Below are 26,222 nucleotides of genomic sequence, written 5' to 3'. Positions count from 1 at the left end.
CTATCTTCCTGTCTTGGGAGTACACCAGGATAGCCGAGGGAAGGAACTAAGACCACCATGCCAATCCCACCTCAACTAACATCCCTCTTTTTGCTCCGGCATTCACTGTCCTTCCTGCCTGGTCAAGGTCAAGTCACACCAGGTCACACTTGGAGCTTTAGGGACACAGCCCTCTCAAATCTGAATATACACCTAGTGAGGGAAGAGAGGATGAGAGGGGTCCAGGAGAAAGGCAGGGATTTCCTGGTGACCCTACACCCTGGGACACCATTTGCCTTAAACTCTGGATTAAACAGTATTAAACAGCCAAGAGAGAAGACACATGCAGTGCCTGGAGACCTGTGCCTACCTGTTCCATTCCCACACCCAGTCATCTCACCACTCCCTTCACGTTGCCTCACGCTCCCCAGCAGCCCAGAAGCTGGGAACTACAGAGAAGGCAGAGGAGTGGAGGAGGAAGAGGAAGCTAACAATTCCCTGCCCAACCCCTAACCCCACCCAGTGCAACCAACAGGTAGGAAGAAGCTCGCAAAGAACATTCAAAGGGAGCCCTGTGCAGCAGACAGGTCTGATCCTGGAAAAGACTGCTGAGGAGAAAAAAATCAGAGGTGAAACAGGGGATGGGAAGGGGACAGAGGAGGCAAAAAAAAAAAAAAAAAAAGAAAAAGAAAAAGAAAAAAGAAAAAAAAAGTGGGGAGATTATGAAAGGGTGGAGGCAGGAGATACGATTTCAGACTTGGGGTAAAATAGGTGGGGGAGAGTGGGACACAGGATAGATGGGGTACCAGTTAATGTTTCTCTGATTCGCCTCAGGGAACACTTCTCGAACCTTGTAGGAACAGAGTACAGATGTAGTAAGGAGGCGCCTTGACCCTCTTCCTGGTTCTAAAGCAAAGGTGACCTTGAGCCAGCGGGTATCTTTCTCAGTGCCTGCCTCTAACTGAGCTTTCTCAATGTCTTCCTTTGGTATTGGTGTTTATCTCGTGGTTTCCCCGCGGCCATCTCCCCCGGGAAGATGGAGGGGTTGCTGGGGCATACTGAAAACAGAGAAGAGGTTGGGTAATGTCACCCTTTCACACCCACAGAGTAGACGGCTCGGGTTTCCGATCAAACCGAGAGGGCTTGGGGAGGGCGTTCGGGTTTCTCGAATCCCCTTGGGTGCTGTCCTCCACTTGGTGCTGAAGTCTGGGCTACCTCATCCCAGGTGGGCCCGGGACATCAGGCCCCCCTAATCACCTGGCGGGTACTGCCCCCCACCACCCCACCCCACCACCCCCGCCCTCACCCGCACCCCCGCACACCTGCCGCGGTGGCGGGCGGGAAGGCGGGGCCTGCGTGGGCCCCACCCCTGGGGACTGCGGCTCGGGCCTGCCTCTCCCGCCCGCCGCTGGCTCATTGCGCCTTTCCTGCAGTGTGGTTGATATCCGCTCCCACTCCCGCTCCAGTTTCCATTCAGGTCCCTGTTTCGGCTTCATCCTTGGACGCCAGATCCGGCCGTCTACCCTGTTGCATCCTTCCTCCCCGATTTTGCCCTGCGCCAGCTCCTGCTCCGGGATCCCGTAGCTGAACCTCCAAGCCATGGCTGGTCCCTTCTCCCGCCTGCTGTCCACCCGCCCTGGGCTCAGGCTCCTGGCTTTGGCTGGAGCTGGATCTCTAGCCGCTGGGTTTCTGCTCCGCCCGGAACCTGTGAGAGCCGGCAGTGAACGACGGAGGCTGTATCCTCCGAGGTATCAGTGCCCAAGGCGAGGGGAGAGGGAAGGCAGGTGGTGATGGGTACGAAGGTGAGGGGTGGAAGTGAGGAGCCGGGCAAAAGAGAAGGGTAGTAACCACGAAGGTCTTGGAGCTGGGAGCTGTATAGTCTGGAGATGTCAGTGGGGTGGGGGTGGGGGTGGGGGACAAAACCATAAGGCATTTCTGGGGACCTGTAATCAGCGGTCCTAGCCCCCAAGACTAGCTCCGGCCCTGAGTTCTTGCTGCAGCTACTCAACCCAAATCCTTAATTGGGAGAGCAGGAACTATCCTTTTCACTCTCCTCCATCTCCTTTTCCTGCTGTTCTCCCCCATTTCCTGAATTCCCCTTCTTATTCTTCCCCTCCCCCATCCCTAATGTTGTGTTCATGAGAGAAAAGAACTAAGCACGTCTGGGGGGAATGGAGCCAGCCAGCCAGAGGCAGGATAAAAGGACAGACCCTGAAAATCCATAAAGAGATTACCACTGTTTAGCCTCCATCTAATCCCCCCTCCCTCCAAGGAGCAAAGCCAGACATTGATAACTGACAGTTCCCAGTAGACTGCACTGGGTCTAGGACCCCTGTGCCCTTCCTCCATGGTTACTGGGTACCCCCTTCCCAGCGCTGAGTACCCAGACCTCCGAAAGCACAACAACTGCATGGCCAGTCACCTGACCCCAGCAGTCTATGCCCGGCTCTGCGACAAGACCACACCCACTGGTTGGACTCTAGATCAGTGTATCCAGACTGGCGTGGACAACCCTGGCCACCCCTTCATCAAGACTGTGGGCATGGTGGCTGGAGATGAGGAGACCTATGAGGTAGGGGGTCCCCAGAGTCTCCCCGGTGACCCAACTCTCTTCCTGGTGATCCTGGCTCCTTCCCCCAAAGATCCCTCACTTTCCCCCAAGACTCGGGGCCATCAATATTCAAGTTTTCTGATCCGGTAAAGTCAAGCCAAAAGTGAAGCATGGGGAAGGATTCCTTCTCCTTAACCACCCTTTGCCCCTTAACTCCCTCTCAGGTGTTTGCTGAGCTGTTTGATCCTGTGATCCAAGAGCGACACAATGGATATGACGCTCGGGTGATGAAGCACACCACTGACTTGGATGCTAGCAAGGTGAGTTAAATATCTCACTTCTGATTTGCATTACACTTGTGTGCAACACTCTTTCTTTCTCCAATCCTTTCACTGTGATGATTTCCTGACTCACGACCATTATACTGCTGAACATTTAATCTTGATGTAGGGAAAGAATCTTACGTTAAGGAACAGCAGATATGGAGAGGAAAGGGTGGATGCTTTAGGCAGTCGGGGGGAGGACCCACAGTGTCCCCTGCAATTGAAAGACTTGCCCAATGGGGCCCCACCTCTCAGTATATGCATGCTGAACACAGGGAGTGAACCCCATAATCCCTAGGGTCTCTCCATTCTCCAAGGGTCTCCAGGCCCCACCCACTGTGTTTCTGTGACTTGTCTTAATGTCCTCTGTCCTCCAGATCCGTTCCGGCCACTTTGATGAGAGGTATGTACTGTCCTCAAGAGTCAGAACTGGACGAAGTATCCGGGGACTCAGTCTGCCTCCAGCCTGCACTAGGGCGGAGCGACGCGAGGTGGAACGTGTTGTGGTGGATGCACTGAGTGGCCTGAAGGGTGATCTGACTGGGCGATATTATCGGCTCAGTGAGATGACAGAGGCTGAGCAGCAGCAGCTCATTGATGTGAGAAGCCTTGAGAGGTAGCTGGGTGGGGGTGAGCAGATTGGAAGAAGACCCAGAGGGGAGGCTGGGTCAGATAACACAAATGGATTTTGGGAGGCCCAGGAGCTACTGTGAGTATTCTTAACCCAGACCCTTTACTTACCCCAGGACCACTTTCTATTTGATAAGCCTGTGTCCCCACTGCTGACAGCAGCAGGAATGGCTCGAGACTGGCCAGATGCACGAGGAATATGGTATGAATCTGTTCCTTACTTCTTATGTCCCCAAGCCCCAATAAATGCCTTTTTTCCCTCTATCTCCTCCAAGTTTTGCCCTGCCTCTTGACCCCTGTCCCTCACTCCCTCCTGCTCTCAGGCACAACAATGAGAAGAGCTTCTTGATCTGGGTCAATGAGGAGGATCACACAAGGGTCATCTCCATGGAAAAGGGTGGCAACATGAAGAGAGTGTTTGAAAGATTCTGCCGAGGCCTCAAAGAGGTTGGAGAAGAAATATGGGGAGCTGGGTGGGAAAACAAGGAAAACCAAAGACCACCATAGGTAGAACTACCATATAACTTATCAACCAACCTAGGTCACTTTTGAAAGTGAAAAGAGGCACTAATAATTACTCCAGGACAATAGGTATAAACCAGTCTGTCCTGGGCAAACCAGGATATGGTCACCCTAAGAATAGGAAGATGGAAAGAATGTCAGGAACCTAAGAAAGTAAGTAGAGCAAACAGTTGCCAGATGATGCAAAGATTTGAAATGGTGGGTCAGTGCCTAGGGTGTGTGTTATGGGTTGGTGGTATGGGCAGATAAGGAAAACATTTAAGCCTGGATTGACATAGGGGGGAAGGAAATTAGTATGCTCATGATTTAAATGGAGCCACCCAGTGTTGAGCCAATGTAGGCCTTGATTCTGGATTCTGTCATTCTTGCCAAAGTTTCATTTCTCAGCTTTAAGTTGAAAGTGGGAGGGAGACTTCGGAAGGTGGAGAGTGGAAAGGCTTAAGTTCTAGAATGTGCAGCTCTGGATGAGGATTGAACTGAATCCTCACACTCTCAAATGGATTAGGTCTCCAAATTCAATTCTAGATTGGGAATCCCCATAAACGCAAGTCTTATTGCATGTTTTCATATAAGCAGTTCTGTTTTGCAAAGAGTGAGAGCACTCTTCTTCCTTTTAGATTCTAGCTGGGAAGATTCCATTGCTTTTTGCAAGTAATAAATAACACATTCTGACTGTAAATGGGTAGAGAAATACTTCTTAAATTATATGCCTCTGCTTCCTCATCTGCAAAATTGCGATAATGAGATACCCTACTTTTTTAGGTTATTGTGGGGATTAAATGAGATAATGCATGTACTTAGCAGATTACCTGACTCATAGTAAGTGCTCAATAAGTGTCAGCTGCTGTTATTATTCTAGATGGAGGAGTTTCCCCCACGTTCAGCATGTAAAATATCCCCCTATGCCATGGTTTTTTCTGAACTATGAATAGTGTTCCCTTTACTCATGTTGGGTAGTGGTCTTCATGTCAATCATGGTAGTGGATCGATCCTGTTTCTTCAGTTCTAATAGTCTTCATGATTAGTATGCTTAATCTAAACAAAAACAACCTTCCCATAATCCCCCTACTCTCTCGCACACACATCTGTGAGTATTCGGCTTTTCTGCTGTTTTCACCTTCCTCAGTGCTTTCACACATAGACTCCTTCCTAAGCTGATAGAAGGCACTTTTGCCTCTTCCTGTTGCCAAGCCCACACCCTCATTTCCTATCTGAAAGGAATTTTCCAAGCTATAGGCTCATTAGCAAAGCATATGGAACTCATTGAACAGGCAATCCTTTCTTAGCTCAGCTTACCACCGTGGATCATTTTCCTAGATTGTCTTTAATGCATCACTCCCTCAAGTCTCTCCTCCTCCCTCCACAAACAAGATACTTTTCCACAATTTCATCATAATGGGCTTGCAACATCAAATTTATCTTGCACACATAACAACAATAACAACCCATTTTCACTGAAAATTTTTTAAAAATTAAAGGAACAGTATCATTCACTCACACCTGCAAGTTTCTGGTTCTAAAGTTCCTGTGGGTCTAGTGAGGGGAGGGTCCACATATCTGATTTTTCACTAACAAAGCCTTTGTGGACTCAGGTGGAGCGGCTGATCCAGGAGCGTGGCTGGGAGTTCATGTGGAATGAGCGTTTGGGATACATCTTGACCTGTCCGTCTAACCTGGGCACTGGACTTCGGGCAGGAGTGCACATCAAACTGCCCTTGCTAAGCAAAGTAAAGGAATTGTGGGATTAGAGAGGGGTATGAGTGAGGAAGGTGGATGGGTGTGGATGGTGAAGGGGTGGGTACTTTGGAAAGGGGCCAGACATATTGTGGCTAAAGGGTCAAGGGAAAGAGCTCTGAGTACGTCCAGGACTCTTTCAGGTAGGGCCAGTCTCTGCCTCTATTGACCCTGCCCCCAACCCTTATCTCCCCTCTAGGACAACCGCTTCCCAAAGATCCTGGAGAACCTAAGACTCCAAAAGCGTGGTACTGGAGGAGTGGACACAGCTGCCACAGGCAGTGTCTTTGACATCTCTAATTTAGACCGACTGGGCAAGTCAGAGGTGAGTTCCTTAGGGATTAGGGTAAGGAAAGGTATAGGTCTGAGGGTTGAAATATGAGAGAGCGCGTGCTTCAGAAATGTAGTAGAATCTGCAATGAAATTCAGGTTGGGAGGGAAGGCAATTGGAAATGTGTTCCCAAAGTGGGTGAGTCAATGCTAGGGAAAGAAACTCAGGTTGTGGGAACCAGAAATCAAGGTTAGTGTCCTTCAGGTGGAGCTGGTACAAATGGTCATCGATGGAGTAAACTATCTGATCGACTGTGAACGGCGCCTGGAGAGAGGCCAGGATATCCGCATCCCTCCACCTCTCATCCATAAGCATTAACTCCTCATCCCAAGCAGATGACCCAAGATTCCGAGGACTTCAGCCCACCCTAATGGTGGCCCATTCTACTTGCCCTGGGGTTGCTTGCATCCTAGTAAAGACTCCTTGCTAGGCTCCAGCTGTCTGTGTTATTTCTAATGGTGGGGTGACGTGGGCGTATCCTCCAGGAAAGGACAAGAGGCAGTGGGGTTATGTTTGTCCCTTTGAATCAGTAGCAGGACTTGCACCAAAAGAAGAAATTGGGGAAAATCTAGCCATGATTGTCCCAAACTGCCAAACAATGGGGCCAGTTGATACTCTGAAGAAAGAGACATTGAACGCCGGGGTGATCAGTTTAAAAGCATTTAGTAGGAGAACTTACATACAGAGAGCTGCAGCTACCTTGTGACAAACAGCAAGATGGCAAGAAGTTTGAGTATGTTTGCACCTCTGGCAATTGTTCTATAGGCCAGATATATATGTTGTTGAGGAACGAAGATGGCTAAGTGCCAGGAGCTTGTTTGTGTGCAAGTATTGGGAAAACATTTGAGTATGTGCTCTTTTTAAAACAAGATGCACTCCAGGGTGGACTGTGCTCAAAGTTATAGCAGCCAAAGCTCAGCATGCCTCCGGGGTGTTATGGGAAGTGATGTCTGAGGAGGAAGAGGGCAGGAGCAAGGCCAGTCTTCGGTCAGATAGGAGATGTAATATGTACCACACAGGTTATTTATGATGTAAAGAGATTCCAGATATGGGATGCCAGGAACATTGATTCTCAGGTGGGTGGAAAACATTAGCATTTCCCCCATATTCCTCATTAGCTCCTGAGAATAGTTAGTATGTACTTTCATTTGCACTTTATTCACTATGACTTCAAATTTCCGTTCCAACAGTCTCCCTCCTTAACTGCATAGACTGGCTCAGAGCAAGTGGACAAGAAAGCAGATGGTCAGTGCCAGAGCCCAGAAAAGTTGTGACCAGTCCTGAAGGCCCCAGGCTGTGCTTCGACCTATAATGAGATAGAGAAAGAGGAATTTCATAACTCTACTCCCCAGGAGCCATTGATACTTGGAAACTAGTTCTCTGTAGATTCATCTTCATTCCAGCAATTCCTCTGGATGGGTTCTAAGGTCCAGGCAGAACCAAGTTAGAGATCAGATTGTGCAGTTGGAAACTCACCCTGCTGTTCTGGGCTCTCCTTCCCCTCGTGCTGAGCCCTTGCAACTGCTTGTCGCTGCTCAGGACTCAGAAGGGCCATTTGCTCAGGGGTGACAGCCACAGCCTGAACACTGGTGAGGCTAGATAGCTGCATGGGGCTGAACACCACCTGAAGGTAGAAGCAGGAATTAGTGCATCCAGAGTCAGACCCTGGGTCTCTTTGGATCACCCTAGACCCCAGTCTATCAGTACTTACAGCAAATTTAGGAGCAGGGATAACAGAAATGGCAAGTGGGGTAAGACCCTGGATCTGTCTCCGCAGCAGGGCTGAAAGAGCCATGTCAGGGATCCCAGCTGTTGAAGCAAGTGGGATGGGTAACCAAACCTTGTCTTACACTGGCCTTCTCCCTTCTCTTCATATCTACAGAGTTCTCCCTCCAAATGCCCCCAAAGTACTCTACCCATGGATCTTCCCCAACACATCTCCAACCCCTTACCTAAATGCCTTCTCATACCCCCACCTTAAGACTTCCGGAGCATCCTCCACCCAGTCTACTCTGGTATGGAAACTAGTCACTAACAACTAACATCAGCAGTGGCCCAGCTTCCCCACCTGCTATTGTGCCAACTTCAGTGAAGATCTCAGGTCCCCAGTTGCTGACTGGGCCGAAGCCACCAGGCAGCACAAGGAGCTGAGCCAGAACCTCCAGTTGCTCCTCAGAGCACTGGAGAGGCAGGCTGCCCAGGAAGAGAGCTGCTTGGCTGTGGAAGAGTGGGAAGGAAGGAAAAAAAAGAATTCAGCTTCAATGACAGGGGTCATGAAATAGGGAAGAGATAGCTTCAAATGTGTCCCCTTCCTCCATGGAACCACTCCTTCAGGAACCTTCCCTCCCAGGTGAGCCCACCTTCATGTTCAGCACCACCACCCACACCCCTCCACAGGTGACCTAAACTCCCAGTTGTTGATGTGCTGTAGCTCCTCTGGCCGTAGTCCACAGAGTGTGTAACCAAGTGCTGTCAAGTGAATGAGATCCAGGTGGCTTACGTGCCGGCCACTCTGCCGTAGGAAACTGGAGACCACAACCCGGAGCTGGGGTGACACAGGACCGAGAGAGAGGTCATGGGGATTTAAGGAAAGGGGAATTGATTAGAGGAGTGTTAGGTGCTACTGGATTATATTCTCTTATTATTAAGATCTGAAGACCCAATAGCCATGGGGAAGGTTGAGGACACCCCCCCACACACAAAAAAAAAGAGGACAAAAAAAGGGGGTCCTCAAGGAAAAGAGGCAGGAGGGAGTATTATGTGTCCAGGGCCTCAGGGTGAATAAGTCACAGAGTTCCTAAGGTCACTAGTATAGGGTATTTAGAAAAGATAGAAAGAATGGCCCAGGCAGTTACAGGAAAAAAATTCCTTAGATTTCAGATGACCTAGAGGCCTGGGTCTGGGGGATGGATGTCATGGGGAAAGTGGGGAGAAGGGAGGGATGGTGTTACCTGGACAGAGCTCCAGCCATCTATCTGCCCCAAGGTGCTCAGCACTCCCCAGTCCACCAGGATCAGCTCCCGTAGTTCCCGCTCTCCTAGTCCTATTAAAAGCCGACCCAGCTGCAGGATCTGCTCAGGACGGAATCCCCTGGGGGGACCCCACAACTAGGAGAAAGAGAGGGACAATATGAATAGAAAAAACACTGGACTAAGAGAATGCTGTACCTTTAGTCTTGCTTCTGACCTTAGCTGTTTAACTCCAGGCCTTCTCGGTCTTTAGTTTCATCAACTCTAAAATGAGGGGATTGGATTAAGGTTCCTCTCATTAAGGCGTTATGGAAAGACCCTTGAGTCTCAATAGGGAAGAAGGGCAAACTCTAGTCCATGAGTACTAAATCTTTATGTCTGTCAGACTCATCAGGGCAGCCCGATAAAATGCAGGTACCCAGGTGCCATCCTCAGAGATTCTTATTCAGTCAGTCTAGCATGTTTCCTCCACCTTTCAACCAACTGTCCATTCCCTTGTGCCCCACACCACACCCCACAGCATTCCCTTGTTTTCCCACCTCCAATCTGAACTGGCTTCTCCATCGCTAACCTGCTTTGCTTTGCCCATGGCTGCCCGTAGTTCCTCGGGCCCAAGTCCTGGGTCTCCTGCAAATAGTGCCAGGCAGTCCTCAAAGTCTGAGAGTTCCATCTCTGCAATCTGGGTTGCAGACCAGGCTGCTGGGAATGTACCCCGTACATCCGCACAATTTGGCACGGGTTCTGAAGGGGAAGGCAGGGCCAGGGGATCGATTTAGTGCTAAAATATGCCCAGAGAGATATCTGTAGATTATTATAGCTTCATAGTGTCTCCTTCCTGTATCATAGGGATCTCCTCAGGAGGGAGCTCCACTCTTAGCCCAGGCTAGGGCTGAGTCAGCTGTTGACTCAACTGATAAGAGAGCAGTAAAAAGGGAGTCCTGGGCCCAAAATTTAAGGATTATAAACTCTCAGAATTATAGAACCCTAGAACTAGAAGAGAACTTGGAGATCATCCCTCCAACCCCTTTGTTTTATATTTAGGAAAACCCAAGTTCAGGGAACAGGTTTGCCAAGCTGCTCAAAAAGCACAGCACCCTAGAGCCTGGATTTCTGACTGCATTGTTTGATACTCTTTGCTGTACACCCTGCTAAAGGTGTAAGTTGTTAGGTAGTTTCACCTGGGAGATCTTCAGCAATGGGATGCACAATCCCAACTACCAGTGCTGCTTTCTTGGGAGTCAGCAGTGGCCCCCCACACAGCTGTCCAGCTCTGCTCCTCTCCCAGCTTTGCTGCCTCTCTAGAAGCCGCTCCAGTGTCTCAGGGCCCAAGGCCTTCTGCATGAAGGGATAGAGGGAAGGCGGGGAGACCTGGGCAGGGCCAGTGGCTGCAGCTGTCATTCCAAAGTCCTGTCTCCCCCAGATCCTGGCTTCACATCTTTGCCCTCAACCTCCTTGGCTTTATGTGCCCAGAACCAGCTTACCAGCCCCTCTATGCTCTTACTCCCTCCCTTGTTCCTTCACCTCACCCTGGGGATCATGGAAATAGCCTCAGTAGACAGAGTGAACACCAGGCGTCCAGCTTGCTCGACTTCATCCTGACTCCACAACTCTGGCTTCCTGAGGGATTAAAAGAAGATTAGGGGCTGGGGAGCTGAGAGAACTGTGAGGAAAAGGAAGAGGAAAAGAGAACAATCTGACCCAATTCCAGATTGGATTGGGGACTCAGGACACACAGATGAGGAGCTGGGCTTAGGGGCAGAGTGAGTTAGAATCTCAAGTTCCAAAGGTCCATACCCAAAAGCAGGTTCCTTCAATAGCAGCCATCCCAGCTCTGTGGCAAATGGCTCTCCCAGGCAGAAGCCTTGCAGCTGACTGAGATGAGACAGTAGGGTTTGTAGGGGAATCCGTCGTGTGCTCTCTATCCCCAAGAATCCGACCAAGGGGCCCAATGCCTCCAGCACCTCCCCTGAGACGGGGGTCTCTTTTGAAGCCTGGAGAAGAGCATCAGACCCAGGAAAATGCCACCGCTGACTCCGAGCACCAGCGCCTTTGATACAAACACCAAGACCTTTGACCTTCTCTTCCCTCCAGTTCCCAACTCAAAGCCCTACTATGATGCTCACTGCCATTGTTCACTTTCTTAAACAGTGACCCCAGATAGGAGCAGGCAGAAAGACTGGGAGATGGAATCAAGAGATTTCTTGGAATCCAGAAACTGTGAACAAGGAGACCAAGTATGTTATTGAGGAACAGAACCCAGACATAGATCCAGGGGCTAGAACCTTGGAGATGGGAACATATCTGGCAATGAGGAGTGGGTTGTTGGGCCTAAGAAAAAAGTCAGAGGGCATCATCTGAAGGATAAGAATTGCTCAGGGCACGAATTTGAGCCCAAAAGGATGGATTCTTACCAGATTTTGTAGTGCCCTCTCTGCCAAGGCTGCCCGGTGGGCTGGGGTCAGTGTCAGCAGCTGCTCTGGAGCTCCTCGTACCAGTTCCACCACCAACAAAATGGATTCATTGGACAGTCTGTCCATCAACTGGACCCTATAGCAGTTTGATGACGGGGGTTCTCAGGGAACTGAGTCAAGTCGAGAGGAATAACAGAATCTCACACTCCACCAGACCGACCCTGTGGCCCTGGACAGGACCTAATATTAAACAGCCCCAGATCCTATTACCACCATTGGGCTTGAAGGGAGAAAACAAAGAAAGGGAGTTATTTCTAGTCTTCCTCAGAAGAAATGACAATCTACCTGATCTAACGGTCTCAAAATCCCCAAATATTAAGTATAATTTAACTTTCCTCCATTTTATAGATTAAATCCTTGAGGATCATAGAGATCAAATGATGGGTCACATTTCCAATCCTTGTTTTTTCCATAATGCCACCCTTCCTCTACTTGTGAGGAAGTCCCCTCTTGTTTGTATAGTGCTATACAATTTACAAAGTCCTTTCAGAGGTTATCTCATTTGATCCTTATGACAAAACCTTTGGGTAAGATAGGTATTTTTATTATCCTTCTTCCATAAATGAGGAACTTGGGTGTTCCGACTCATGGTCTTGGGTCATTTGCCTCATCCTGGCCCTTGGGATTCTAAATTATCTCAGAGAACCAAATATTTACACAGATTTAAATGTTGTTTTCATTGTTGTTTAACAAAGCCCTTTTGCTTAGAGATCAGAAGTGACATCCTATTCTGTATTAGGGTTGTCAATCTGGAATTGGGTCAAGTAGTACGAGAGCAAAATTCCCTGGAGAGGCCTAGAAAAATTTAAGGATGTAGTCAACTTCTTTTTACCATCACCACATCCCCAGGAATACGGAAACCATCCTTTCCTACTCTGACTTCATTTCATATGGCAAGGGGTAATGGGTGGGGAAAATGAGAAAAGAAACATATGAGTGATATATTCACAAACTCCTAGAAACTCTGGGTTGGGAGGAGACATAGATTCTTTTAGTCCCCTCTCCCTCCACACCAACTGAATCTGCTTCACCATTCCTGCAGCGGAGCCATCCAGACTGGGCTTGAGTAGCTTCAATGACTGGGAACTCACTACTTCAATTTTCCTTTATATTGTGCAAAAATTTGACTTTCACTCCTAGGTCCTAGTCATGCCCAATGGGGCCATTCAGAAACATTCTAATCTATTTTCTACTTTATATCCCCTCAGAAATTTGTCACATTTTTCATATATTTCCTCTTTGTCTACTCCTCTGAGTACACTGAGAGCACAGTGCCCTAAGCAGACTACAATTCTCTGGGCAGAATTGGACTATTGCTCCCTCATTTCAGATATTCTATCTCTATTAATGTGGCCAAGGTTACATTATGATTATTTCACAGCCATATCACAATATTTCCACCCTCAGCTGTCCCATGCTGGGAACCAGTCAATACGTATAGCAACTTTGAACCGAATCCTCTGCTTTTGGCTATCAGCTATATCAAAGAACCACCAGACAAAAACCACCGTCTCTAGGGCATTTCCTAAGGAAAGACCTTCTACTCTAAGTTGTGCTTCCTAAAGATCCAGTATTTCCAACCCTAGCACTTACGGTAAGTCCAGGAGTAGTTTGGTATCCAGCCCACTCAGCTCTGTTCCCAGGGCTGCCGGCTCTGGCTCTGACATTGTCATCCTCCGCTGTAGCTCCTCCCAGATACAGGCCCTCTGTGGGAGAGGATGGGGAAGCAGGGTCAGTGCAGAGCCAAGCATGGGGGCTGTGTTCTGCCTCCCTGCTCCCACCAATGCTCAAGCAGCCCCTCTCACCAGACCTCCTCGAACCCCAGTGGGAAGTTGATAGAGCATGTGCACCACTTCAAGAAAGTCTGCCATCGAGTTGATCTGCTGCAGGAACTCACAGGACATGCCCCCCGCCAGGGTGCCCAGAGCCCTGTGGGTGTATGGGTAGGTGGAAGCTCATTCACCCTATGCCACAGCCTACCTGCTTCTTGATATCAACATTCTCAACACAAGTACAGATGTCTATTTGTGGCAATTTACAGTTTGAGAAATGCTTTTGTATAGATATTCTCATTTGGCTTTCCACGGCACCATCACTGGTTTTCAGATAAGAAAAGAAAGACTTACAGAGGTCAAGTGACATTCCCAACATCGTTCAACTAGAAGTGAAAGTAAACTGAGGCTACAGCCATGTCTTCAAATTCTCAAGTCCCTGGTTCTTTTACTGTTGGCATAGGTAAGGTTATGCCTACTTATTCCTGCTTAGCCAGAGGCTTTGACATCACCTTGAATTGAATTAGTCACAACAAATGTCTATTGGGGGCTTACACTGGGCCAGGAAGTGTGTTAAGTACCTTACATGTCTAATGTCATTCAATCCTTACAACTACCTATGGGGTAGGTGCCCTTTTCACTAAAGCTTAAAGAGGCTGAATGACTTGTCCAAGATCACAAGTAGGTGACCGGGCAAGGACCTAAACTCCTTCGATCTAGCCAGGGTGAGCACAGCACAGTGGAAGGGCAGGAGGCCAAGGGGTGGAGGAGCCAGGAGAACATCCATGAGGCTGGGACTATGCTTCCTTGATCCTCATATCCCCCATTGCACATTACATGTTGCCTGGTACATGGAAAGTGCTAAAAAATTATTAGCTAAATTAAACTCATTACTCAAAACAAGTTACTTACTGCAGATTCCTGAGAGTCAGGTTGGTAGGCACCTGCATCTTCCTCCAGAGAAACTGTGCCTACAAGAGAAAGAAACAGGAGCCACTTCCCAAATGCCCACTCCTCCTTCAGAGAGAGAGAGAGGGAGACAGACAGTGAGAGAGAGAGTAGTGGAGGAATAGGGAGGAGGCAGAAAGAAAGAGCAAAGCAAGTCACATTATGAGGAATACTGGGGATAAGGCATTGTGCTGAAGGATGGGAAAAGGAGGTGGAACAGATTGAGAAAGGGGAGTTCTGAGGTAAGAGGGGTGAATTACCTGCTGCTCAGACCAAGGCAGATCCCGGTAGCGCCTTCGGTCAGCCAAGACAGTGGCCGAGTCCAGTTGTAGCAGCTTTAATGGGAGCAGGGGAAGCAGGCAGTCTGGCCAGGTAGTTTGACTGGGCTGCTGGTGGTGTAGTGATAGGTTTGAGGGTCTGGACTCAGCCCTCAGAGCAGAAGGGAAGCCATGGTGAAAGGAAGGGATCAAAGCCAGGATAGGGGTGAAGTGGCACTGACCACTATAAAAAAAGCACACCTCACATTGAAGGCTGTCTTGATCAAGTGTTGCTATTTAGGCACCTGATGAACTGAAGTCCCTCAGCCTCTCTGAACCTTAGTCTCTTCATCTGAAAGTGGTTGACCTGGAAGATTTCTTGGGCCCTTCTGGCTCTGACATTCTAGGAATGTGTGAGTCATACTGTTCTGCATGTGGAACTTGAGAGAGCTGCCAATGTCTTGGTGGGTGCAAAGCTGACCTGAACTCTCAGAGCCACTGCAGGGGAGTGTGCAAGGCAGGACCAGTCACATGGAACTGCCCCAGTACATGGAGAGGCACTCATTTGGGAGATCTCACACATACCTGACCAGGGATACACACCGCTGCACCTGCACCTGTTGCACCCATATTTTTAACGCCATCTTTCACCTGCATGAGAATCGACAGAACTGGGTGTATGTAAGGGAGTGAGGAGGTATAAGGAGGCCTAGTCACAGGGAAGATGCCCTCTTCCCAATCAGAGTTCACATCCCCAATTGTCTCATCCTCCCTGCCACTCTCATACCCGAAAGTTTTGCAGCAGCGCTGCAGTCTGGCAAGCTGAGAGGTGTGACAGTTCAGGGGCCAGGCAGGAACAGGCCCCAACCAAAACTCGTCTAGGGATGGCCTGGAGTGTCTGGGAGCTGAGGCCTGGCAGTAGAGGGTGCAGGGTACAGAGTTCCTCCAGGGATAGCTGAGGAGAAAGAGAGAAGTGGCCTGAAGAGGAGGGACAGTATGGTGGGGAAGACAACAATCAAAGTGCTGGAGGCAGTGGTTTATGAGGGGAGCTGAGACGGAGGAAGGAGCAGGGAAAGGGGGCACTGAAATCTCCAGGGGGGATTATTGGGAAGTTGCAGCTACTCACATCGTGCCTTGGGAGGAGCCGTTCAAGCAGCAGGACAGCCTGAGGTAGGGTGGGACAGGAAACAACAGCTCTCAGGCCCAGCTCCCAGGTCCTAAAGCAGGTCCCTAGGGCCTGCCCTCAAAACCACCCCCAGTGACCAGCCTGGCTCAGGAATCTCTTCTTAATCTGAGGAAGGGGGATAAAGGTTCCTCTTAGGGACCAGGTTCACTTCTAGTGCTCACCCAGGGAAAGGAGGCTTTGGGGTGGGGGCTAGGGGGGATGCTGGTGGTTACTTTGAATGTAATTCTCTTTGATTAGAGTTCCAGGGGATGGAGGGTGGATGCCGGGGAGTGGGACAGGCCCACCTGGGCAGGTGTGACACTGGTTCCCTGCAGGGCGGGAAGCATGGCTCTGAGCTGGGGCTCTGACAGCTCCTGCAGGAAGCGGAGGCCCAGCTGAGGGAAGAGAGGGGCCCAGACCCGCAGCTCTCGGGGACTCAGCACAGTTCCTCCAGATGAGCGCAATGCCCCTAAAAGTTCATATGCCACCTGCAACCAAGGAAGGTTTGGAACTGGAGACAAAAGATGGATGAACCTTGAAACTTCTCTCTGGATTTCCCAGATCCTGGGATAGGGCTTGGAACCAGGAGTGGGACCATGGTAGCTTAGGTTCTGGATGACAAAGGGTATGTTTGGAGTGTCAGAGACCAGAGCGGGGAAGAGTCAGGAAGGGGTGGTAACTGGTAAGAATGTTACTGGACTAAGGAATGGAGGTGGCAGAGGTGGGTAGGTGGCTGGCACCCACTGTGCTCAAATTTGATTGAGACAACAGGGGAAGTCATCCACACAGACCCAGGAGAAGCCTGGAGTCTTATAGGCCCATGCCAAGGGGCTCACCCGTCCTTGTGGGCTGAGGGTTCCGTTGGCTGCACACTCCAGCAGGCCCCGTTCTACTGGCCCCATTGGATCATTCAAGGGTACCAGTCTCTGCAGCTCCTCAGGGCTCAGAAAACAGGCGAGGGACCCCAGCCTGAGGAGGGCATGAAGCTGGCCTTCGTGTGGTCACTGAGGCTGGGACTAAGGCAGGGACCATAGGGATACACGGAGAGGGCACTCTGAAAACTAAACTAAGAAATGTGGGCGCCATATAGAGGCCTCTCTCCTGGAGCCTTACCTGCCTGGGGTCACTGCCTACTATCTTGCCCCTTCCTTCCTAGGACCCCAACCCATCACAGCAGCTGTACCTGCCTCTGTCTACCTCTACCACTCTGGCCTTGATCGCTGATCCCACAACCACTCACCTGCGCACCTGCTCCTCCCCATCCTGGACACTCTGGTTCACCAGGCTGCGCAACACATGTCGGGCATGCCCTGGCCCGAGACCTGCTCCTGGCCAGCTATCCTCCAGGGCCTGGATCTGAGATGGGGAGGGTCAGCTTGTGTTGGGATCACTGTGGGACACTTATGGGGAGGGATCCACTAGGAGACAGGCCATTGACTCCCATCCCACCTAGCAGAAGATGGGCCAGTCAAGCAAAGAGGATGATTCTCATACCTGATGAGGGCTGAGCTGCAGAAAGTTCTCCAGAGGGAGATGGGGAAGCAAGGGCAGCACTGCCCACAGCAGCTCCTGTGGCCAGGCGGGTACTTCTCCAAACAGTTCAGGAGCCAGTAGACGCTTTGCCAGAGCTTCCTTCTGTTCAGGCCTCATTCCTGGGCTGTAATCCCGGATGGCAGCCAGGCTGGAAAAAGTAATGGGTCTTAGCCCTTGGCCATGTACAAAACTGCTGTCCCTGGTCCTCTGCATGGATGGGAAGGATACACTTCCTAGTTTTAGTAAAGAAAAGCTCTAGAAGGGACTGTGCTAGGTGGGTGGGGTTGGCTTGACCTTGCCAGGAGCAGGAGGGAAGGAGCAGGGATCTTACACACTGTCATTGGTCAACAGGGATGGTGGGAAGCGCATCAGATCAGAGACAGCCAAGAAGGGGATGAGTGGTGACAGATCAATGAAGAGCTGGGAGGTGAGACGTGGGTACCGCTGGAGTAGCAGGGCTGTCAGGTGACCCAGGGCCTGCTCCTCAGATGGTGGTACCTGAGGGGACATAGGAATGGATGTTGATTCTGGAGATGCTCAGTATCCTTACCATTCCCTCTCCTGAGTTCCTCCTCCCACTGAGGCAACCCCTCTGCACACCAGATTCCAGGTGCTTTAGATCCCTAGATACTCCCCTCCATCCTTCATCCCTTCTCCCTGTATGCCCACCTGCAGCTGGGCCCAGGAACGGTGCATGAGTGTCAGGAAGCCCTGTGCAGCCTCCCTTTCTGCTGAAAGCACCAGTTGCTGCAGATTTTCCGGGGGCATGTGCAGGTACTCCTGAGAGTGCGACGTCATAGTGGATATGGCTTCACTGGGCAGGGACCTCAGGCCAGAGCTGTCACCCGGCCCACCCATGTGCTCTGCTTCCCATCTGTTACCTGCACTAGAATCTGCAGGGCCCAAACACTCTTCTCCCTCTGGAGCAGATCCCACAGCACGGGCTGGTGGGGAGACAGAGAAGATGTCAAGAGAGCTATTTCCTTTGTCCCTCCTGCAGCTTCTCCAGACACTCCAACTCCATTTGCTTTGATGCTTGTCCTTCATCTGCCTGTCTCCTCAAATATTAAGCTCTTTCAGGTCATAGACCATGTCTCCAATTTATCCTGTGTCCTTTCCCATGCCAGATCCATTGTTGGCTCAAATATTTGTAGACCTGAGCCAAATTACTATGAGTCCATCTAATCCCATTTCACTGGTCTCAGGATTTAAGAAAGGTGATGTTGACCCTGAAAGGAGCAGGAGTGGACAGTAAGTAATCTTTATATAGCCTATCAAATCTAGCAAAATGCCTTGCATAAAACAGGCACTCAGTGAATGAATTATGGTCTTTACATATTCTAGCCTCTTCATTCTACAGAGAAGAAACTGAAGCCCAGAAAAGCTAAATTACATTGCTTTAAATTACTAAATTAAATTACACTAATTTATGGTAGAGTTGAATCTAGTCTCAAGTCTTCTGATTCATATCCCTCTGAATTTTTCTCATTACTGCCTTATCCTCCTGTATTCCACCATCCTCCAGTTCTCACTCTCTTGGGATAGAATTAGAGCTCTCTAACTGGAACCCTTTCTTTCCTAGGGTGGAAAAAGGAAGAGCCAAAGAGTGAGAAAGAGTAATAATAAGATTTATTGCATGTTTATGAACTGAGCATAGTGTTAAGCCCACCACATGCATTATCTCATGTAATCTTATAAACACCCTGAAAGAGTGATACCATTATTATCCCTGGTTTATAGATGGGAAACATATTGCTCAGAGAGGTTAAATAACTTGCCCAAGGTTAGTCACGTAACTAAATGTGAAACCGAGCCTGTCTGACTCCAGAGCTGTGTGCTTAAACCTCTGCACTATATTACTGCCTCTCATCATTAGAGACCCTTCCCACTGTCCCAGGAGCCTTCACCTTGGCACATCACTCACGCTGAAACAGGCTAGCAGCTCCATCCTGCTTATGCCAGAGCTGTCGGTGAGTTCAAAGTCTAGTGGAGTCGGCCGCTCCTCCTGCTCCAAGTACTCCCCGACTGTCCGCAGCACACTGTGCCGGCCTTCTGGGCGGAAGGCATCCCAGAAGGAGCAGTTGTCTGGGAGACTGGAGAGCAGCAAGGCCTGACCCAACATCCCCTGGGTCTCAGTCCCTCCGGCCCCTGGGCCCAGGAGGAAGGTCAATAGGCGCAGGAGGTAGTGGAGGCGTGTGGCGTGGGTAAGGGTGGGCACAGAGGACTGACAGTGTGGCAATTGTGACAGCATGCTAAGCAAGAAGGGGCCAGGGGCCAGGCAGAGTGGAGATGGTCCCAGTGGTGGCAGAGAGGGCAGAAGGGGCCCCAGCAGTCCCTCTAGGAAGCAAGTGTTATTGCCCCCACGACTAATCCTGCACTGGCCTGCCAGCCAGGGCCAGAAGGGCACCAAAGCCTCATACATGGTGTCATTGACACAGACCATCATTAGAAAGCTGCCCCCATCTGGGCAGCGTTCCCCACAGGGTCCAGTGTGGCAGGGTGGGGAGGCAGTGACATCAGGGGTGGGGCCCTGGCACACATGCTGAACCCAAGCCTGGTTGCTGGGGGGCACCGCCTGTAGGCTCACCTCCCCACAGAGCCTCTCGGCCCACAGAGTCTTATTCTCCAAGAAGCAGCCCCAGAATATCTCAGGGGTGAGGGGAACAGGGGGCAGACCTTCAGGGCAGCTGGTGGGGGGTGGGAGCAGGCCAGCACAAAGCCGCTTTACGAGGCGGCGGTTGGGGCTGGACAGGGCTGAAAAAGAGAGGTTGCTACAGATTGCCTCCAGGAACTGATCAGGAAACTGGTCATGGCAGGCCTGTAGCCAGCCTTGGGCACCGGGTGCCCATGAGACCACATACCACACTGCTGTTTGGCAGATGGCAGCGGTGCTGGGAGGGGGCTGTGGGGTGGCGGGCCTGGCGTGCTGGCAGAGCAAGTGGATGGAGAAGTTGGAAATGCCATAGGGTGGTGCTGAGTCTGAGAGGTTCTTGCAGAGGGCCTCCACAGAGATGGCTCGCTGTTGGCGAGGGCTGATGTGGGTTGAGGGCTGGGAAGCCCTGGGCAGAGGCACACCCGTGCTCAGGCAGTGGAGGAGGGCAGGGGGTGGGGGTGGTGATCCAGACAGAAAGCCCAGCGCCTGGACATCCCAGGAGAGGTTGTGCCGGATGCCCCTGGGTGCAGAGGGAGGAGCAGGCAGGATCTGGTCAGTTCCCACTTCCTCCAGCTGAAGATTCTGACCCTGGCCCAGAGCCTACAGAGGGTGTGGCAAGCAAAGGCTTTTCCAAAAGTGAGGTCCCTGGGAGTATAGGTGTTAACTGTTTTAGATGCGGGGATGGGGGTATAGGAAGAGAGATCTGTCCTGCCAAGGAGCAGGCCAGTTGGAGTCCCTTCTGTCCACCTGGATCTCTTCTTTCTCTTTCTTCATATGCTTTTTTATTTTAAAATATTGGAATATAACTATACATAAAAGTCAAAACAAAAAAATTTTTTCTAAAAGAATTTATAAATTGCAGAATGTCAAAAACAAGTAAATAATAATCTGTATCTCAGGAAACTGAGATATAGACAGAGTATGAAATGCTGCCCAAGGTCACATGGCTAGGAAGAGGTGGAGCTGGGACACCAACCCAGACAGATAACACTCCAAAACCACTAAGCCACACTCCTCCCATCAGTTTTCTCTTCAGCTCTGGAGGCTGAAACCTTTAGCTCTCCTCCCTCCAGATTCCCCAGACCCAATCCCTCACAACTGGTCTCCTGTTACTTACCATAGGAGCAGCTGCTGAAGGTTACCTAGGACGGAAAGAGTAAGGAAGAGGACTACCTCAATCTCATCACCTCTTGCCCTGCCAAAGTCCAGCCTCAGCACTGGTAGCACTCACCTCCCTGGCACTGCCCATTGGCATCAGGCTCTGGCTGCCCCAGAATGGAAAAGACCTCATCCTGCAGGGAGCGAGTGACACGAAGCAACCCCTCCTGGAAGGCAGCATAGAGGGGGGCCCCCACTGTGCGTAGCAGACCTCCCCAAAGAGCCCCCTCAGAGCCCAGCTCCCCTGTTGGGGTGAGCAAACCCAACAGACCCTGCAAAAAGTGGGGGGCTGGCTCCCTCCCATTGAAGCCTGTGGCATTGGTGGGGTCCACACTGGGCTGCACCTGCACCAGTGCCTGCCAGCGTGTGCCCTCTAACATCAGCAGCAGAGAAGGCAACCAATCAGCTGCCAGGATGCAGTCAGAAGGCCCATCTCGGGTGCATGGGGGCCGGGTAGGGGCAGGGGGACCCCTGGGAACTAAGGCTCCCAGCAGAACCTCTGCAAGTCCACTCAGCACACCTGCCTGGTGCCCCAGGAAGTCCCGGGGTGTCTGCTCCTGTCCCAGCAGTGCCAGCACATCCCCCAGCAGCCCCAGCATTGGCTCCCAGTCCCGGCTGCCTCTCAGTGTCACTAGGAAATCATGAAGCCGGAGGGCAGGGGGCTGGAGAGGTGGGGGCTCTCCCACGGGCCCCTCCTCCATTCTCCCAGGCTCAAACGAAGAAGAAATGTTGGCCATGAATGCAGAGAACCGTGAACGGCTGAGAGAGCCATGGGAAGCTTGGTCCAGAGTGGAGAGCAAGGACTTCAGGAGGGAGAGATCAGGGTCCAGGAACTCAGGCCCCATAGAGGTTAGAGTCACTGTAAGGAGAAAAACCAGATGCCACTACAGGGGAAGATCCTAGAGCCCAATTCCCTGCCAGGATCTAAAGATGAGGTGAAGGAAATGGTGAGCTGACTCCCTTTCATCAGCCTACAGTAAGTTTGGCCTGCTTTAACTCTCATTTTCTCCATTAACACTGGTCTCTGCCCCACCCCCACCCCGTCCCTTTATCTTCCATTTAACCTGTTAATCTCTGCAGTCTTAAGTCTCTTTCCAGCAACCATCCCCTTCATCCCCACTCTGCTCACTTCTCCTCTCACCTGTACAAGATAGCAGCAGCAGCATTAAGGGCCAGAGGCTCAGAGCCATGTTTCCAGGTGAACGCTGGTGCTAGAGGTGAGTTCTGGTTATTCTCACCTTGTGTGGGATAGCCAGGTTAGGGCAGTGCTGACAGCTCAAGGCTCCACTGACACTGCAGTGTGATCTTTCAGGAAACAATATCTGTAACCTGACAGCAGGTTTGTCACTTGAGCCATTGCATACTTGATCCTTTGGCTTTGGAGAAGGGTGTGCTTCAGTGAGAGGGACCAATGATAGGGGATCCCAGGGGACCCGTGAAGGAGAGAGCTTGAATCAGGAGTCAGGGGTGCAGAGAGGAGTAGGTGGACATGAAGCTAGAGAATTGGGGTGTATTCTGGGGAATTGGAGAAATATATAAGGAAGAAAACAAAGGGGGTACAAAAGAGCTAAGGAGTCAATGAAGCTGGAAAGTGAGATTTGAGGGAATTGAGATAGAAAGGTGGCCCAGGAGGAAGAAACTGGACAGCTAGGTATAAATAGAGAGGAGGAATGAAGATATGACTGGTCCAAGGATGGAGCTTTCAAGAAGAGAACTACTTTCAATTCAGTATCCAGAACTATAAAATGTTAAGAGCTGGGCAGGACCCCTAAGATCACATAGACCAAACCTCTTGCTTTAGAGATGACAAAATAGACCCAGAGAGTGTGACTCATACAAATGCTTAAGTTTGCCTCTGGCCCTCTCCCTGTGGCCTAAGTGGAAGTTTTACAGAGAATTCTGAACTGAGTAGAAATAAACCTGAGGAGTAAAGAGACAAACCAGATGAAATCACTGTGCAAAGGGGCTACTAACCCCCACCCCACCCCACCCCACCCCTAACCAACTGCAGGGATCCTATTCAAAGCAGTCTAGTCCAGTCAGGGTTAGAAGTCTTTCTGTCCCCCATTTGTATATCCCCAAAGCCTTTATCTGACACCAGCTCTAAATAGTAATTCAATGCTGGCAATCCGCCCAAACCATTATTCTGTCCCTCTTTCCTTAGAACCCTCCCTCATTCTCTCCCCCAAATACATGCATTCAATTCCATAATTAATGCAATTTCTGCCCTAGAAAATTCACTTAGGGTCATAGGATTTTAGAGCTAGAAGGGACCTCAGGAATCCTCTGGTAAGAACTTCTCATTTTATAGATGAGGACTTTGAGGCCCAAAGAAATGGAATGACTTGGTCCAGGCCACAGAGGGAATTGGGGTAGTGCTCTGATTTTCTAAGGTGATTTGAATGCTGGGACCGGTGACATCACCTATAGCATCATTTTGCCAATATTTTTCCTTTGTCCATCAAAGGCAACACATCTAGTCTGAAGAGAGGAGAATCAGAAGAAAAATGGGGTCTGAGTTTTCAACAACTTTCTAGCTCCTGATTCCAGCCCATTCTGTATCTACCACATTTCTGATCTTGAGTCTACGAAACCCTCTTACAACAAATTCCCCCTTTTTTGGTTATAGGATAGCAAGAAAAATGAGATGGTCTGAGTTCAAATCCCGACTCCAACATTTTCTAGCTGTGTGTCCTGGGGCAATTTTTAAACCTGTGTCAGTGTCCTTTTTTGTAAAAAGGAGAAAATGCTATTACAGAGTTTTTGTGAGGATTAGATAATGCATTTAAATGCATCAACTTTGTGGATAGCATATGTTGGATTTACTAAATAATGCTTCCTAACTGTTTTATTATGTTTGTTGTATCCTGATTGCCAAGTTCAGTGGATGCTCCAGTCTTAATCTTACTGGAACATTCCTTGTTTGAAACTGTCTCTTGGCTCTAGGGACATTACTCTAGATTGGTTATCTCCTCCTATCTCTTCAAAGGTTAGCTCCTTTGCTGGCTCTTCCTTAAATGTTCCTTAAATGTTTCTGTTTCCCAGGTTTCTGTCCCCAGCCCTCTTTTCTTCTATTTATTCTTTTTTTTTTCATATTTAACTATATTTTTAAATTGTAGAATATAACATATATACATGAAAGTGATAACTTTCCAAGTGCAGTTTAACAAGTAGTTAGAGAACAAATTTCAAAGAATATCATAGGTCACAATTCCACAGTTTGTTATTTCCTTATTATGAAACATATATGCAAAAGTATGATTTAACAAGTAGATATATAGGAAATTTCCAAAGTTATTATGAGTTACAGTACCATAGTTTCAGTTATTTCCTTATTGTGAAACATAACCTACATACAAAAAGGAATAGCCTTCAAATTACAATTCATTAAGTAGCTATAGAACAAATTTCAAAGGATGCTATGGGTTACAGTATTTATTCTTAAAAGAAATCCTTTGTTATCTATAATTCTAGTTGATTCATTTGGAGTTTCAAGGTATACAATTGTGATCGAAAATACTATTTTTAGTTCTTCTTTCCAAATATGTGTCATATTTCTTATGATAGGAGAATTTCTAATATATTATATATTGATGTTTATTTTTAAACATTTTTATTTGTTGCTTGTTTTATGGGGGAATGACTATAATGCTTTTCCTTGAAATGTAATGTTGGTTCTTGGCTTTAGATAATCTTCACTTACTTCATTTTTTATTGAGATATATATAATTCACATAAACATACATTTTAAATTTTACACCATTTTAAAGTGTACAGTTCAGTGGTTTTTAGTATATTCACTGTGCTGTGCAACTATCACCCATATCTAATTCCAGAACATTTCCATCACCCAGAAAGGAAACCCATACTTATTAGCAGTCACTCCCAATTTCATTCTCTCCTTTCTCCAGCCCTAGGCAACCATTAATCTGCTATCTGTCTCTTATGGACTTGCCTGTTCTGGACATTCAATTCATTTTTATTATCCCTATCTTGGACCTTTTTCCAGACATAATCTTAGGGATCTGCTGTAGAGGACTTTAAATTTGCCTCTTTCCATTCCATCCTTTCCTCCTTATGTGTACGTGTGTGTGCATTTAACTAAGGTTTGATTTATATACAGTTAATGCCTAAATCTTAACCATACAGCTTATTGAACTTTTACATGTGTGTATACCTGTGTAACAACCATGCAGATCACGAGATAGAACATTACAGCACCCCAGAAGGGTTCCTCATGCCCCCTCCCAGTCAGGATCCTCACTCCAAGAATAAACACTATTCTGACCCAAAGCTCATGAATTTTGTTTAATGGCTGAGAAAGAAGTCACTGTCTTTCTTCCCCTAGGTGTGAATAAAGAGATATGTAGACCTGGGAGCAGCAGGAAACCATCTGGCTACCTAAGTGAAGCAAGCCTGAGGACAAAGCAGACACAAAGAAGAGAAGAGAGACAAGAGGATTGCAGAAAAACAAAGCCACAGCTCTGGTGATGGTGAATTTTTATATCAAATAAACTCTGAAGCCACATTATCTCTTGAAATTTCTAGTTCTTTTATTGTTCAAGAGGTTTAAATTGAATTTTTCTCAACTCAACTCAGAATTTTTTACCTGGGTTAGAATCTTAGCTCTGTCTCTTACCTGGTATCTGCTGTTGGGCAAGTTAACTTCTTTGAGGCTCAGTTTTCTGATCTCTAAAATGGGATATTATTTTCCTTATATAGTTATTTTATAGAATTACACACATACTATATATATGTATATATACATATGTCATATATATCCTCATATGTGTTAAGCACTCAATAAATGATAGAATTTTTTAATAATAAACATTTCTAAAGACTTGAATCATCCAAAAATGGAATGGGATCCCTTCTATATAATAAATTCCCAGTAACTAGAAATATTAAGCCTCAGCTGGATAATGTTAGTTATCAGTGATGTTCTAAAAGGTTTTCCTGCTTTGATGGGAGACAGATTAACTCTGAGGTCCCTTCTAACACTGAAAATCTATGAAACACTGATTTGAGCACTCCTATAGAATGGAATCACTGCCCTGAGCAAGGAAATAGAATAAAGGGGTTCTCTTTCGGCCCAGAAACAGGTAAAAATTATATTTTGATTAAGGTTAATGGTATATAGGAGTAGAATATTAATAGAGTAAGCCATGGAAACAACAGTTCTCAGTTACCACTATCAGGCTTTCTTTACCCCCACAGAGAGGC

The 26,222-nt window shown here is 48.7% G+C and overlaps 2 protein-coding genes across 4 annotated transcripts; one reads left to right on the top strand and one right to left on the bottom strand.

Annotated features, from left to right (window-relative positions):
- The first annotated feature begins 406 nt into the window (after positions 1–406).
- Positions 407–6,504, top strand: LOC119533370 (creatine kinase U-type, mitochondrial). Of its 3 annotated transcripts, none has more exons than XM_037835420.1 (10): positions 407–514; positions 1,446–1,727; positions 2,353–2,551; positions 2,755–2,850; positions 3,231–3,452; positions 3,600–3,685; positions 3,807–3,930; positions 5,598–5,732; positions 5,939–6,064; positions 6,275–6,504. In XM_037835420.1, exons 2-10 carry the CDS (start codon positions 1,579–1,581, stop codon positions 6,386–6,388), a joined length of 1,251 nt encoding a protein of 416 aa, XP_037691348.1. In that variant the 5' UTR covers positions 407–514; positions 1,446–1,578; the 3' UTR covers positions 6,389–6,504. The 3 variants fall into 3 exon arrangements, with proteins under 3 accessions (XP_037691348.1, XP_037691346.1, XP_037691347.1); XM_037835418.1 differs by having other exon boundaries at positions 505–608; XM_037835419.1 differs by lacking the exon at positions 407–514 and having other exon boundaries at positions 1,342–1,727.
- Positions 6,505–6,743: 239 nt separating this feature from the next.
- Positions 6,744–22,186, bottom strand: STRC (stereocilin). The gene is made up of 29 exons (XM_037835416.1): positions 22,138–22,186; positions 21,070–21,855; positions 20,956–20,980; positions 19,110–20,358; positions 18,067–18,129; positions 17,855–17,965; positions 17,517–17,683; positions 17,147–17,333; positions 16,893–17,008; positions 16,489–16,621; positions 15,958–16,140; positions 15,614–15,652; positions 15,275–15,442; positions 15,073–15,138; positions 14,491–14,616; positions 14,195–14,253; positions 13,316–13,439; positions 13,104–13,216; positions 11,451–11,586; positions 10,834–11,030; positions 10,566–10,656; positions 10,218–10,374; positions 9,611–9,780; positions 9,022–9,177; positions 8,473–8,615; positions 8,139–8,287; positions 7,782–7,879; positions 7,547–7,694; positions 6,744–7,376 (listed from the first exon to the last, which is right to left on the bottom strand). The coding sequence occupies exons 1-29, from the start codon at positions 22,184–22,186 to the stop codon at positions 7,288–7,290; spliced, it is 5,298 nt and encodes a 1,765-aa protein (XP_037691344.1). The 3' UTR covers positions 6,744–7,287.
- Between the last annotated feature and the right edge of the window lie 4,036 nt (positions 22,187–26,222).

This window comes from Choloepus didactylus, chromosome 4 (assembly GCF_015220235.1).
Source record: "Choloepus didactylus isolate mChoDid1 chromosome 4, mChoDid1.pri, whole genome shotgun sequence".
Lineage (NCBI taxonomy): Eukaryota > Metazoa > Chordata > Mammalia > Pilosa > Megalonychidae > Choloepus > Choloepus didactylus.
The sequence above is the reverse complement of the archived record's forward strand: the minus strand, read 5'-3'. Positions and strand labels throughout refer to the sequence as shown.

Coding starts and splice junctions, on each gene's coding strand:
- LOC119533370 (XM_037835420.1), top strand. CDS start 1,579: ATGGCTGGTCCCTTCTCCCGCCTGCTGTCCACCCGCCCTGGGCTCAGG. Junction 1,728..2,352: donor CGGAGGCTGTATCCTCCGAG/GTATCAGTGCCC, acceptor CCCCCTTCCCAG/CGCTGAGTACCCAGACCTCC. Junction 2,851..3,230: donor CTGACTTGGATGCTAGCAAG/GTGAGTTAAATA, acceptor TCTGTCCTCCAG/ATCCGTTCCGGCCACTTTGA.
- STRC (XM_037835416.1), bottom strand. CDS start 22,186: ATGGCTCTGAGCCTCTGGCCCTTAATGCTGCTGCTGCTATCTTGTACA. Junction 11,587..13,103: donor AAACTACTCCTGGACTTACC/GTAAGTGCTAGG, acceptor AAACTGCTATAG/GGTCCAGTTGATGGACAGAC. Junction 7,880..8,138: donor TGAAGTTGGCACAATAGCAG/GTGGGGAAGCTG, acceptor TTGCTTCAACAG/CTGGGATCCCTGACATGGCT.